At 42.8% G+C, this 15,949-nt stretch overlaps 1 protein-coding gene and 1 non-coding gene across 5 annotated transcripts in view; one reads left to right on the top strand and one right to left on the bottom strand.

Annotated features, from left to right (window-relative positions):
- LOC129824448 (rho GTPase-activating protein 12-like) overlaps window positions 1–15,949 on the bottom strand; it is a 133,389-nt gene that overhangs the window by 73,209 nt on the left and 44,231 nt on the right. For all 4 annotated transcript variants that reach the window (XM_055884122.1, XM_055884123.1, XM_055884124.1 and 1 more), the window contains exon 2: window positions 14,038–14,795. In XM_055884122.1, the coding sequence (XP_055740097.1) occupies window positions 14,038–14,724 (687 nt within the window). In that variant the 5' untranslated portion in view covers window positions 14,725–14,795. The remainder of the gene's footprint in view (window positions 1–14,037; window positions 14,796–15,949) is intronic.
- trnaa-ugc (transfer RNA alanine (anticodon UGC)) lies at window positions 1,632–1,707 on the top strand. The gene has a single exon. It is a non-coding gene; the product is annotated as a tRNA-Ala (tRNA).

Here is a 15,949-nt window from a genome sequence, read left to right as displayed (position 1 = left end):
GCAATTTCGGCGAACTGCACAAAGTTCTGTGTGGACTTCGATCAATAACGTTATTTGGGGTTCTGTCCACCACCACCGGCCATCTGATTGACAGATAGTGAGGCACTGACAGGACCGTTCAGAAGCTCGAGTAAGAACATGATCATTGCTACCTCTCAGGCGGACTGCGCTGTGCTGATCATTGCTGGTGGTGCGGAAGTGAATGCCTAAGAAATTATGAGTGGACTTCATGTAGGGATTCTGTGTGAAGATATGAAAGGAGAGATTACTATTACTGAATAGGTGGTATGAATAGAATATTGGTGCGAAGGAAGAAATCGTGAGGAATTCATATCTTAACTCCTGTATTATAAAAGTAAGAGAGTAACTACAGAAACACAAAATACAACATTGATATGGACCAATAACGCACCGTTTTTTTAGGGAGATACGACTGTATTTTACAACAACAACCGTACTGCAGATTATAGTTAAAGTGTGCCTGTTTCAAGACAGAGAACAACAAGAGAGAATGGGGACGTGTGGTAGTAAGAACGAAAACACAGGTCGCCCCGAACCTCGGGGCCCTGACAAGTCCCGTGTGGCTCAGTTGGTAGAGCATGGCGCTTGCAACGCCAGCGTTGTGGGTTCATTCCCCACGGGGGGACCAGGATGAATATGTATGAACTTTCCAATTTGTAAGTCGCTCTGGATAAGAGCGTCTGCTAAATGACTTAAATAAATAAAAATAAATAAAAATCTTTATCATTTTAATAGTCACAATGGGTAAAACATCTCCTATACACTTCTTGATGAACTCAGTAACCGTCTCGGTGTATACGTCAATATTCTACTCCAAAGCTACACGGAACATATCCAAGTGCACGCATGACCAAAACAATCTTGAAGCGTGGATTCCGATTGGACAGGAAGAAGAAACTAACACCCGTGGGCGTGGCATAGCGATACAAGGATACAGCCCAGACCAGAACAAAACCCTGTCCCCATTATGTCCCCTCTAAAAAATATATATATATGGCACCCTGTCCTGCCACATTGTGTCATAATAAACCTATTAAAAAAGAGAATTTACAACATGACTGCAGCTGGCCAATCTCTCTCACACATCTATGGCTCCCTCTGTGGGGTTCACTGTGTGTGTGTTTGTGTGTGCTCATCCCTCACGAGGACAGTCGATGCTACACAGACTGAGAGAGAGAATTGATTAAAAAAGTTGATTACAGTTGCCAGCGAGGGTAGAGGAAGGAGAGTGATGTGAAGAAGAAGAAAAGAAAAACAGACTGGGCGCTTGACCTCTCGTTATGATTAGACAAATATTGTTCTCCGTGCATCTCAGAGAGGAGGAAGAGAGGACGAGAGTGAGGGAGAGGAGGAAAGGGAGGGAGAGGTGGTCTTTCTGCTGACTCACTGGCTTGTTGGAATAACAAGCAGGTTGAAAGAGGACAGAGAAGAGGAGGAAGGAGGTGTTAATGTACGGCTTGGACAATCTGCTTAAGTATCAAGGGGACTGCCTGTGCTTCCATAATATCATTCCTTGTTTCAGTAATTAAATCACGTACATTCTTCTAAGCAGCACATTATCTAAGCAATGCACTCTGTACATGAATCTAAGCAAGCCAATACCATTATGAGGCCCCGTGTGGCTCAGTTGGTAGAGCATGGCGCTTGCAACGCCAGGGTTGTGGGTTCGATTCCCACGGGGGGCCAGTACAAAAAAAAAAAAGTATGAATGTATGTACTTGTAAGTCGCTCTGGATAAGAGCATCTGCTAAATGACTTAAATGTAATGTAAATGAGGAATGATATGCAGGTCATATTCAATAGTCATTCAAGTCAGTGTTTTATTGGTGGTGGTGCTGAATCAATGTCAGCTCATCTCGATAAAAATGGTATGTTTGCCAGAGGCAACAGCAAAAATGGGTGGTGTATCCAGGGTTGTTTTCTGGATCAAAAAGGGCCTTGGGTGGTGGGTGTGGCAGGGGGTGCGTTCAGCCCGTCAGCGCGGTTGAAGTTTTGAAATTATTTTAGAGGGCGCCATCTTGGCGGTGTCGAGAAATATTTGCGATTCTACAAAATGTCTCCATGTAGCTGAGAGAAAATGTTGCAGTTTTAAAGAACATTTCCTGCAATTTTACTAGGGATGTGCTGCTGCTGATGGAGCTCATGAGCTGGGCCTCCCTGAGCTGGATAGGTCTGAGCTGACTTCATTGTGTGTGTGTGTGTGTGTGTGTGTGTGTGTGTGTGTGTGTGTGTGTGTGTGTGTGTGTGTGTAAATTATGAATGTATTTGGAAAGTATTCATATCCCTTGACTTATTCCACATTTTGTTGTGTTAAACCCTGAATTCAAAATGTATTAAATATATTTTTTCTCACCCATCTACACACAATAGCCCATGATGACAAAGTGAAAATATGTTTTTAGAAAATTTTGCAAAATGCATTGAAAATTAAATACAGAAATATCTAATTTACATAAGTATTCACACCCCTTTGCTATGACACTCCAAATTGAGCTCAGGTGCATCCAATTTATTTGGATCACCCTTGATATGTCACTACAACTTGATTGGAGTCCACCTGTGGCCAATTCATTTGTTTGGACATAATTTAGAAAAGGAACACACCTGTCTATATAAGGTCCCACAGTTGACAGTGCATGTCAGAGAAGAAACTATACCATGACGTCCAAGAAACTGTCCTTAGATCTGAGATAGTACTGTGATGAGGCATATATCTGGGGAAGGATATAAAACTATTTCTAGAGTGCTGAAAGTTTCCAAGAGCACAGTGGTCTCCATCATTGGGAAATTGAAAAAAATACGGAACTACCCAGACTGTTTGAGCTGTCCATCCTACCGAACTGATCAACCGGGCAAGGAGGAACTTGGTCAGGGAGGTGACCAAGAACCCAATGACCACTCTGACAGAACAGACTTCCTTGGCTGAGATGGGAGAACCTGCCAGAAGGACAACTGTCTCTACAGCAGTTCACCAATCTGGGCTTTATGGGAGAGTGACTAGACGGAAGCCACTCCTGAGCAAAAAGGCACATGACAGCACTCCGGGAGTTTGCAAAAAGAAACGTGAAAGACTCAGAGCGTAAGGCAAAAATATTCTGTGGTCTGATGAGATAAAAATTTAACTATTTGGCCTGAATACAAAGCACTATGTCTGAAGCATGATGGTGGCAGCATCATGCTATGGGAATGCTTTTCAGCGGCAGGGACTGGGAGACTGGTAAGGGTAGAGGGAACAATAAATGGTGCCAAATACAGTCAAGTCCTTGATGAGAACCTGCTTCAGAGTACAAACGAACTTAGACTGGGGAAAAGATTTATGTTCCAACAGCAACACTGGAATGGCTTCAGAACAACATTGTGAAAGTAATTTAATGGCCCAGCCAAAGCCCAGACTTAAATCCCATTGAAAATGTGTGAAAGACTTAAAGATTGCTGTTCACCGCCACTCCCTTAAGAGAACTTGACAAAATCTACAAGGAAAAATGGGAGAAAATCCCCAAATCCAGATGTGCAAAGCTGATACAGATATACCCAAGATGACTCAAAGCTGTAATCGCTGCGTCTACAAAGTATTAACTCTGGGGAATATTTAAGCTTTCTGTCAAAGCTTTCTGCCTTAACTAATTTTTTAAAATTTACATATCGAATTTGATTGTCCGCCATACATTTCAGAATTTCTTCATTTCATGGCCCGCCTACAGTGGCGTCTTCCCTCTGCTGTGGTGCTGCATTGCAGTCAGCGATGTTCTCTAGCTGTCCATGATCCTGAAATCAAAGCAAAGATACCCAGCATTTCCACAAACTTCAGAATGTTCCCATTATTTGTCTCGTTCAGCCTGTCGGTGGTCCCACATAGTGAAATGTTCTGGATGACCATTACGCTTATCAGGGCTATGAGCCTCTGCAGCACCTGCTGCCAATGGAGACTCTTTCCATCAATAGCCCGTTGGGCATGGGCATCGATAGTTTGCATGGACACCAGCCTGATCTTCAGCTCCTTCCACCTTTGGAAACGATCCAGGCGATCATGCGACTTCTCAAGCAAGCTGAGGTGGTGGCACAGATTATTCCAGTCTCTGGTTCCATCCCTGATCATCGCAGATTTGTCCTCATGTGAAAATAGTTTGCAGCAATAATAGAAGGCTGCATCGTTTTGCTTGGAATAATCGAGCCATGGTCTCTCCACTCTCTCCCCGTTCACCATCCTCCTATTGTAGTGAGCCACCGTTGCCCCTCATCTCTTGGGAAATTCCCACTTTATCCTGATATGGCCCAGCCTGCATTAACATATCCAGTAAAGATCCATTCATATCGTTCATGTTTTTTTGTCTGGGAGTCGGATTTAGAAGGAGCACCACTGTCATCGGGGACGTGGAGCGACGAATCTGAGTCCAGGTCCCAGATAGTAGGGTCTCTGCCGGCATTGTTTGGAGGTTTGGATAGGTCTGGTGTGACCACCTGTTCTTGTCCACCCAGAAAGCTGTCATCATCGGTGAAAGTGGACGGCTCGGACTCCTCCGGTTTGCCCTCTTCGCTGCTAGAACCAGAGAACGGGGGCTCGTCCGTCTCTGTGAATGAACGGCCCGTCCTTGGAGGATTTTGTTCTCCACACCTACTGATGGGCATTGCTGCATGCTGATACATTTCAGCAGCAAATCTCTTTGGCTTGAAGATTGTGCCTCTTTCTCATTAGTTTAAAAATATTTATATACAGTTGAAGTCAGAAATTTACATACACTTAGGTTGGAATCATTAACACTTGTTTTTCAACCACTCCACAAAGTTCTTGTTAACAAACTACAGTTTTCGCAAGTCGGTTAAGACATCTACTTTGTGCATGACAAGTAATTTTTTAATCAATTATTTCACACAGATTATTTCACTGTATTACAATTCCAGTGGGTCAGATGTTCAGATACACTAAGTTGGCTGTGCCTTTAAACAGCTTGGAAAATTCCAGAAAATTACGCCATGGCTTTAGAAGCTTCTGATAGGCTAATTGACATAATTGGAGTCAATTGGAGGTGTAAATGTGGATGTATTTCAAGGCCTACCTTCAAACTCAGTGCCTCTTTGCTTGATATCATGGGGAAAATCCCAAAAACAAAATAGCCAATACCTCAGAAAAGAAATTGTAGACCTCCACAAGTCTGATTCATCCTTGAGAGCAATTTCCAAACATCTGAAGCTACCACGTTCATCTGTACAAACAATAGTACGAAAGTATAAACACCATGGGACCACACAGCCGTCATACCGCTCAGGAAGGAGACGCGCTCTGTCTCCTAGAGATGAACGTACTTTGGTGCGAAAAGTGCAAATCAATCCCAGAACAACAGCAAAGGACCTTGTGAAGATGCTGGAGGAAACATGTACAAAAGTATCTATATCCACAGTAAACGAGTCCTATTACAACATAACCTGAAAGGCCCCTCAGCAAGGAAGAAGCCACTGCTCCAAAACCGCCATAAAAAAGACAGACTACGGTTTGCAACTGCACATGGGGACAAAGATTGTACTTTTGGAGAAATGTCCTCTGGTCTGATGAAACAAAAATACAACTGTTTGGCCATAATGACCATCGTTATGTTTGGAGGAAAATGGGGGAGGCTTGCAAGCTGAAGAACACCATCCCAACCGTGAAGCATTGGGGTGGCAGCATCATGTTGTGGGGGTGCTTTGCTGCAGGAGGGACTGGTGCACTTCACAAACTAGATGGCGTCATGAGGATGGAAAATTATGTGGATATATTGAAGAAACATCTCAAGACATCAGTCAGGAAGTTAAAGCTTGGTCGCAAATGGGTCTTCCAAATGGACATTGACCCCAAGCATACTTCCAAAATTGTGGCAAAATGGCTTAAGGACAAAAGTCAAGGTATTGGAGTGGCCATCACAAAGCCCTGATCCCATAGAATATTGGTGGGCAGAACTGAAAAAGTGTGTGCGCGCAAGGAGGCCTATAAACCTGACTCAGTTACACCAGCTCTGTCAGGAGGAATGGGCCAAAATTCACCCAACAGATTGTGGGAAGGCTACCTGAAACATTTGACCCAGGTTAAACCATTTAAAGGGAATGCAACCAAATACTAATTGAGTGTATGTAAACTTCTGACCCACTAGGAATGTGATGAAAGAAATAAAAGCTGAAAGAAATCATTCTCTACTATTATTCTGACATTTCACATTCTTAAAATAAAGTGGTGATCCTAACTGACCTAACCAGGGAATTTTTACTAGGATTAAATGTCAGGAATTGTGAAAAACTGAGTTTAAATGTATTTGGCTAAGGTGTATGTAAACTTCCAACTTCAACTGTATATATTTTCGCTTCCTGATATCTTAGATTTGGTAGCAAACTTGGTTGCAAATCTCTGTAGCTTATTTTTAGCTGAAATGATTTCCACTAGTAGCTAGCTAATGTTATCATGCCTTAATTACTAATCGTCTTCAACACACACAAACATTTTTTTTTTTTTTAAACACAAGTTTAATTGGCAGATTCATTTTGACATATCACCATAGCTACCAAGGATAGTGGGAGTGAACTTCGGGAGAAGCGGGAATGGGGTGGGGTCAGGAACTGCAACAACTGCTATGAGCTGGGCTTCATTGCCAGCGGTGTAGTAGCCGATCATGGGGGCCGGAGGGCGGCAGCCAATTTCCAAAATGCTGCCTCAAATTCTAGCTAACAACTGCTAGATCCAAAATAGGTATTTTGCAAAGATCACAAATAATTTTAATCTTAGCGACTGTTCAAGCAATACTCAAAACAACATTGTTCGCATATGAGAACCCCAAAACGTTATTTTGAGAAGTAATAAACTAATGTAAATCTGCTGAATAGTCCCAATCGGTATTAGACAGAACGTCATGGCTGTGGAAAATAAAAACCGGTGGTTACCTAGGTTATCCAATTGGCTCTCAACAAAAATGTAACTCAATTTTCTAGTTGTCTGATTGGTTTTGGTCAATAATAAAACAACGTTTAAGAAAAGTACATGTCTAAAGATAAAATGTCAACATTGCCTGCTCCCAAGTGTTCTCACTATGTCATACCCAAGAATACTCAAGGCTGTAATGGCTCCCAAAGGTGCTTCAACAAAGTACTGAGTAAAGGGTCTGAATACTTATGTAAATAAGGCATCGTTTTTTTCATTTGCAATACATTTGCAAAAAATTCGAAAAAACTGTTTTCGCTTTGTCATTAGTGTCGATTGCTGAAGGGGTCTGAATACTTCCCGAATGCACTGTACATTAAACAGCAGCAGCTCTTCTGCATTTTTTGTTATTTCTGTATAACCAAAAATGTACTATTTTATATTTGGATTCATTGGGAAAGAATATTTGTTTTCCCCAATTTGCGGGGGGGGGGGGGGGGGGGGTGGTTGAGGGGAATTCCTTCCTATGACGTGAATATCGACTCAGTATGGGCAGAGATGGCGATGACTTTCTTTCTGGATCCAAAAGTCGTGTGCATCCGTGCGTGATGACAGTGTACTAAAAAGGGGCATATGGATAGAGCAACAGCAGTGTCTTCTAGGGATGAGTTCAACACAGGTTTTTCAGAATCCTGAGTCCATGTCGCTATTTCAGGATGAATCTAGAGCGATATCCTGAATACAGTAATGAATTCTAAGAAAATTGTAAGCTCCTCAGTCCTCTCCCTGCTGTGCAGTGAAATGGGATACAAGAGAGGGAGAGCGTGACTGCCAAAGGAAAAGGACGAGGGACACAGTCTGCGTCCCAAATGGCACCTTATCCCCTATATAGTGCACTACAGACCCCCTATGGGTCCTGGTCAAATATAGTGCACTATATAAGATTGGGTATCATTTAGGACGCAGGAACAGTGGTGGCAAACTGGGTCAGTTTCTCCTCAAATATAGCCGATAAGAGAATTATCCCACTGTTGGGATACACACACAGCTCTCTCACTATGAGTAATTTCACAGTAACGGAATTACGCTAAGACTGATTTTTCACTTTAAAATGTATACCAAACAAAAACCATTGATTTCAAAGTTTAACAAACCATACAACTTTATACACAGTTAAAAAAAAAAAGTTTTACTAATAACTGCTCAGGCTTTTTGCGAAAGTTGAACTTGTATGTTGTTGTCAGCCAAACAATCACAAGTCAAAGGCTGCTGTGGGCGCCACGGCAAGCACGTTAGGAGATCAATGTAAGATGGAATTAAATTGACAAAATGAAAAGGATAGGCTACAACAACCAAGCAGTTTTGAATTTTATTCGATTTTAATGATGGTCTTCATACATTACGGTCAGTTACAGGGTTATTCAATCACCGTCACAGCCCGACATGAACAGAATGCATCAGTGATTTCCATTTCTTGGCAGAATGATATCGGGCTGTCCCTGACAAAAACAATATATCTTTCGACCAATCGATTGGTTGTAATTTTCAACCGTGTATTTTTTCGTAAAGACACATTCTTTGTGTTTTAATAAAATCAACTGCATGCACTGAGCTTGTCTGCTGCTTAAAGCGAACTGTTGATGAAATAATTAAGACACGCAAATGACTAGAAGGAGTCCGACCGCAACTGATTTGATTTCGCTAGGCCTGGCTCAGACCTGCCATGCTAAAAAGAAAAGAAAAAAAAGAAACAGCGAGTGACTGTGTGACGAGCACTGTTGTCTCACCTCCCTGCTGCAGTGACCACCACAGAACAATAGTGTGTCACGTGCTATCCATGTTGCTGAAGCTGCCACATAATTATAGCCATTTTGGCTGAATAGTTGTTACTGAAATCCCTAATTTGTTTCGGAAAAACATTCCCTATTTCCTCAACCCTTGCTCTCTTTACATGACACATGTATGCAAAGAGGGTAAGGAGCGAGCGCTCCGTGCATATTGTGTGTGCCAAACAGGTGCTGTTAGATCACAATCTAATTCTTCTGACCGTTTGGAACGATGTAAACACTAAATAAATGATAAGCGTACCAGAGAGTGTGTTATAACTTTTTTTTGTAAAGCTTTTATTACAGCAAAGACTCTAAACAGTCGCATTCATTCCTGAATGCAATTTCCCAAAAAGGAACGGTTTAGACCTATTTATTGTTGACGCTAATTATTCAAATTGTCGCTTTGTTATTTTAAAACGAAAAATGCTTGATTATATTTCTAATCACGAATGACTCTTATGCTGTGTGATTACATTAATATAACCATATACAAGTTCAGTAGCAAATGCCTTAGACTGATGGACAGTGCCATCCCCACGGCCTCCACAATTGATCAGTCCACTCAGACCGGGCACGGATCAGAAAGGTGTCTTGTACATCATATTATAATTGTTTGGCTACTGCTCGACAAAAAGAATTTCAGTCAACCAACAGCCTATTGACCAAACAATGGACCAGTCGACTAAATAGAGTCGAGCAGTAGCTTAAAATCATTGTTGTGGATTTAGAACATCCAATGTTTTTTTCTATTTAAAAAAAGTGTGATTTTGAGCGAAAACCTGAAAAAACAGAATGCTGTAAAAACTAAAAACAGAGAAAACTGAATTTGGGGAAAAAAAATGAATCTGGCAAAAGATAGGGCTCTAATGGTCCAATATGTTAAAATCATCTCCGCTAATAATTTTCCCAATATATGACCTGGTTCAGGAAACTAGGCATATGTCGCAAGTCACGACTTCACAGGAGAGCCGTTTGAACATAAAACATATTTTTATCAAAATGCGTTTTTTGGGGGGGGCAGAAATGCCTTCACGAACATGTGAACTTTCATGTGCCTTAATATCAAAAACATGTATGCCATCTGTAAATACGAATAAAATGGTTAAATTTACAAGCCTAGTTGCTTTAGCCACAGAAAAAGTGATCAACCTTCCCGCTAGCCATGATTGGCTGAGATAATGAGTGGGCTGGACACGAGAGATGAGTTTGGATTGGTCTACCATACAGCACGTGTCTGTCTATTGGAGCTGATCAGTATGTCTAGGTAATCGTGTCAAACACAGCTTTAAAAAAAAAAGTTTTGCATAGTAAAACTGCATAAACCTAATGTCAAGTTAAAGTGTACTGTTAGCTAGCTAACGTTAGCTGGCTGGCTCGCTCGCTAGCTAACGTTATGTGTATACTCTCCACTTTCTGGAGGAGCGAGTTTTGAAGTCAGCGGAATTCGTGTATGATATCTAAGGAGATGGAGAAAACACCAGTCTGGATTACATCGTCAAACTAAGGGCAACCATGCATGGCATCAGACAGGAGACACGTCCAACCATGATGTATACTGGTTAGCTAGCTAGCTACCTTTTCAGATATTACACATTTCTAATTTTGACAGAAAGTGGTTTAATTTCAAGTGTACTGTTAGCTAGCCAACGTTAGCTGACTGGGTCGCTAGCTAACAATACACTGGACACATTACATTTTTTACGTTGTGTATGATCTTATTCTTCATATCTCAGACACATTTGCTTGACTAGTTATAGCCATAGAAAGAACCTGGTTGGTTAGCAACCTGCAGATTCATGCAGGGTAGTAACGTCATAAATTGTGATTATGGTCCATTGTTTAGCTAGCTAAAAAATAGACAAAGTATTTTCATTTCAAGTTAGTGCACTGTTAGCTAGCTAGCTAACGTTAAATTGTGCGTTGGGATTCATTGTTTACCTAGCTAGCTATCTAGCTACATTTCTTAAGAAAATACTCGTCTTAGTGTGCCAGAGCGCAGAATAACTGATACATTTTTTAACGCTCAACAACCGTTGAATATGTCCGGTATCAGTAAACATTGGCAACAAAGCGTAATTCAATTCTTGCCAGCAGCACTGTTACAGTCACCAAAGCCCTGGATAACATGAAAATAGCCTAACCAGCTCTGCTAGGGGGAGTAAAATGGTCAGAGTCGGGTGCTCTCTCATTATGTGTCTGGAAGTAGCTAGCCAATGTTAGCTTGGTTGCTTGACTGTTTTTGTGAGGTCAGAGCTTTCGGAACAACCCTACTTATTGTTCAGAGCGTCCAGTGTGCGTTCTGAACGTGAAACGCTCTGAATTAACAAACGGACAATCTGACAGCACAGTCACCAACGCTCTGGATAACATAACAGCCCAACCAGCTCTGCTAGCGCGAGTAATGTTCAGTGAGCTGTTCTCTCTCAGATTACTAAAAGTAGCTGGCAAGTTAGTATAGAACGCACAGCTCAACCCTTAAGGAGATGGGTGGGGCTAAGGCTTAAGAGGGTGTGAATGCTGAATGGGTGTAGACAAAGAAGGGCTCTCCAATAGTAGTACCAAGACATTGAAAGACGGTTTTCTCAAAAGTGAGTTTACAAATTGATCAACATTCAAAGCAGAATTACTTGCCCATTGTTTCCTCAAATGCTACAATTTTGTAGCCCTGAGTCTCTACTTTTATCCAATGTAAAAAACAGAAATTCAAATGTTGCTACATAAGAACGAATCCAGGTGATGAGTCACATATGTTATTTGGCTCATTGGTGGAAATTATATTTGAGATTATTTTATTTTAATTAATTTTGGGGTAGAATGTCCTTTTAAAAAGTCACCAGAACTGAGCTTCTCAGTCACCAGAACTAGAGCTGGCCGCCAGGCTAAACTGAGAAATCGGGGAGAAGGGCCTTGGTCACGGAGGTGTGAAAAATGTCAATACTTTCCGAATGCACTGTAAATGACTAGAACTAGATGAATAAGGCTTTCGTTTCTCTACACGAAGATTGAATGGTTATGGGTCTGAATAGATAACTGCTATAGCCTACCACCATTGTGCGTTCACTCTTCTTTCAAACTACCAGTGAATTCTATTGGCTGCTGTATTAAACATTCGGCAAACAAGAGCTTGCGTCCCTCTTCGAATGGTCTATTGGTATAAGAAATGCTATAAAAATGTCCACCAGGCTGTTCTAGTCTAGCTTTTCCTGCATGGGACTCCAAGAGCTAAGGAGCATTTTTTAAGTAGAGGCCAGTGGAGCACAGGTGCTTGTGTATTACAGAAGAGATAGAAGCTTACTATGCATAACCCATCATAAATTAGATAAATATAAGGCTAATACTGCATTGGCTTTATTACCTGAAAGAGGTAGGCTAGGACATCTAAATACAAGGCTATATATCAATATAGAACAGGATTATCTATTTTGGATCCAATTTGAATGGAGTTGATGAAGAGAGAAAAATACTGCAAGAGAATGCTTGTGCGTGCAGCAAATGTTGGCCTACGGGTCACAAGAAAAAAAGTTACCATTTTGAGATGATATATCTACATGTGAACTGCGCTCCATATTGAGATGGGTCTGTCCCCACCCTGAGCGTTGAGAAGCCAGATTTAGACAATGCATATAATTTAACAGTTACATTTCACACCATGTGATTCATATTAATAATTTACCGATTTCTCGCAGTTATTTATCCCGGGAAAAGGGAGTGGCTTTGGGTTGTAAATCCCAGGAAATCTTGGTAACCGGGCTCCACACCTTCAACCCTAATGTGGACCCCAGAAAAAGTAGCCGCTGCTTGTGCAGTAGCTAATGGGGAACCTAATAAACTAAACCCTGTGTAATCACTAGAAGCATATCACTAGAAAATATATTGTGCTATAAACTAAGAAGACTTAAAAAGGTAATGATGGCAAAGCTCAGACCAACTACAAGTATACATCCCATTTAGGTCTACTCTATCAATTCCATCAAAAAATGAATATTGTACTAGGCTACCTAAAAGAACAACAAGAGCTCTACCTCAATACCGCCACACAGGTGGTAAGGGTAGGCAACAACACATCTTCCACGCTGATCTTCAACACTAGTCCCCTCCTGTACTCCCTGTTCACCCACGACTGCATGGGCAAGCACAACTCCGACACCATCAAGTTTGCTGACGTCAGAACAGTGGAAGGCCTGATCACCGGCAACGATGAGACAGCCTATACGGAGGAGGTCAGAGACCTGGCAGTGTGGTGGCCTGTCCGCTCCCTCAATATGAGCAAGACAAAGGAGATGATCGTGGACTACAGGAAAAGGAGGGCCGAACAGGCCCACATTAACATTGACGGTGCTGTAGTGGAGCGTGTCGAGAGTTAAGTTCCTTGGTGTCCACATCACCAACAAACTATCATGGTCCAAACACACCAAGACAGTCATGAAGAGGGCACGACAAGACCTTTTCCCCCTCAAGAGACTGGCAAAAATGTTGGCATTGGTCCCCATATCCTCAAATAATTATACAGCTGCATCATCGAGAGCATCTGGACATGTTGCATCACCGCCTGGTATGGCAACTGCTCGGCATCTGACCATAAAGCGCTACAGAGGGTATGGCGTACGGTCCAATACATCACTGGGGCAAAGCTTCCTGCCATCCAGGACCTATATAGTAGGCGGGTTCAGAGGAAGGCCCCAAAAATTGTCAAAGACTGCAGTCATCCAAGTCATAGACGGTTCTCTCTGCTACCGCACGTTAAGTGGTACCGGAGCGCCAAGTTTAGGTCCAAAAGGCTCGTTAACAGCTTCTACCCCGAAGCTATAAGACTGCTGAACAATGAATCAAAAGGCCACCAAGAGTACTTACATTAACCCCCCCCCCCCCCTTTGTTTTTACACTGCTGCTCCTCGCTGTTCATTATCTATGCATAGTCACTTTACCCCAAACTACATGTACAAACTACCTCAACTAACCTGTACTCCCGCACATCGACTCGGTACCCCCTGAATATATCCTCGTTATTGTTATGTAATTGAATTGTTTTACTTTTCTTTTTTTTTTCTTTTTTACTTTAGTTTATTTAGTCAATATTTTTTTTCACTTTATTTCTTGAATTGCATTGTTGGTTGAGGGCTTGTAAGTAAGCATTTCACGGTAAGGTTTACACCTGTTGTATTCGGTGCATGTGACAAATAAAATGTGATTTGACGAAAGGCAAGAAAACATTTCATACAGTAAGCTTTGCGGAAGTAAAAACCCCATAATGAAAATCACCAGCTTCCATCGAAAACTTTAGAGAAATTAAGATATTTCCATTCTTACCTGCAGGTGCTCAGTAGAGCTGCTCAGCTCGTCTCCAGACTCCGAGTCGTTGCGTCTCTCCGAACCCTCTGAGTCACAGTGCCCCGGGGCCATCTCCACATTCAGGGGCACCCTGCGGAGATCAGGGGAAGTGGCATCGGCACGGGGCAGCGTGTTACATCCTCGTCCAGCAGCATGGTTGTGAGGGTGGGGGTGGGTGTGGTTGTTCTTTATAATGACTGCCAGGGCCCTGTCATGGTTTGTGAGGTTGGCGTCCCTGTCCCTGTGCTGGCTCGGAGGGGTGAGGGCAGCCCTCGACGACGAGGAGGGGGAGGGTGACGAGGGAGAGGGCCGGCTGAAACTGGTCAAGTTCAGGTTCTCGTTAGAGATGCTTGCCTTGACCAAGACCGAGTTCCCCCCGCTCCCTCCACCGTGATGCGCCAGGTGCAGAGGCTTTGGAGGGGGCATGAGGGCCTTGCGGACCTCTCTGACATACTGCGCTGGTATGTAAAACGCCTTGGTCCCCTCCTCTTTCTTCACTTGCCACCAGTCCTCGTTGGTCTTCTTCACCAGCATGTAGCACTCTCCCTGGCGGATGGAGATCTGGCCCTCCTTGGCCTTGTACTCATAATCATACTCCACCTCAATGTACACCTGGCCTGGGGCAATGGGAAGCTCACACCCACGCCCCTCTCGATCTGACGCCATGACCGTGAGAATGCTGGCTGGAGCTTACCACCGCAGGGACACAGCCTGGCTCTGCATGTCCCACTGTGTAACTGAGGAAACAGGGGAGAGAGATTAGGCCTATGTTAGGATAACATTAGTACACATACAGACAAGGGTTGCAAAATGCTGTTAAACCATTCCTGGAATCAGGAGGGAAATCGGCAAGAGATCTGGAATCGTCTAACTCCAAGATTTCTGGTCTTGCATCCTTCGTTTAGACACAGACACACACAATATAGAATGGATGGATGGGATGAGGGAGCATAGACTGAAGACTTTCCCCAAGTCTATGTAAACTCAGTAAGAGTTGTGCTCCTAGCCTAAGACGCTGCCTGAGAGGTAGGTAAGATTACACAAACACACAGTATGAGGGACTGGGACTCATGGTGTTGTACATTAAGAGTTGCGCTGCTCCTAGCCTGAGTGGTAGATAAGATCAGAGCAGTGGTATTCAAAGTCGGGGCAGCAACCCCCCTAGTGGGGTCTACGGGGAACTACAGTGGGGTTGCCAAAAATAAAAATACATTTGAACAAAAACTTGAGTACAGATTATTGTATGGGACAATTATCATAATTTTGTTTTGTTTTATTGAGTAAATGTATTTATTGGTTTCTTTTCATTTTGATAACTGATGACGATTTTATCAATTGAAGGATATTAATTTGGTCCCCGCTGAAAAAGTTTGAATACCTCTGGATTAGAGGCTGTGAGCAGGGCTCTAAATTGCAACCAAAAAGGTTGCATATGCTCAAATATTTTTCTGTGCAACCTGGAATTCTAATTTTGGGTGCACCAGCGCACCTAGAAAATCACCGAGATAAAAATTGTTACTAAGGATTAGGCTGCGCTTTACCGCAGCCTCCGAGTGCAGAGTACTCTCTCTCTCCCACTCCTGCTTGCATCCAACTGTTCTGCCTGCGGCTATGGAACCCTGACCTGTCCCCCGGACGTGCTACCTGTCCCAGACTTGCTGTTTTCAACTCTCTAGAGACAGCAGGAGCGGTAGAGATACTCTTAATGATCGGCTATGAAAAGCCAACTGACATTTACTACTGAGGTGCTGACTTGCTGCACCCTCGACAACTAATGTGATTATTATTATTTGACCATGCTGGTCATTTATGAACATTTGAACATCTTGGCCATGTTCTGTTATAATCTCCACCCGGCACAGCCAGAAGAGGACTGGCCACCCCTCATAGC

This window comes from Salvelinus fontinalis, chromosome 26 (genome assembly GCF_029448725.1).
Source record: "Salvelinus fontinalis isolate EN_2023a chromosome 26, ASM2944872v1, whole genome shotgun sequence".
NCBI lineage: Eukaryota > Metazoa > Chordata > Actinopteri > Salmoniformes > Salmonidae > Salvelinus > Salvelinus fontinalis.
The sequence above is the reverse complement of the archived record's forward strand: the minus strand, read 5'-3'. Positions and strand labels throughout refer to the sequence as shown.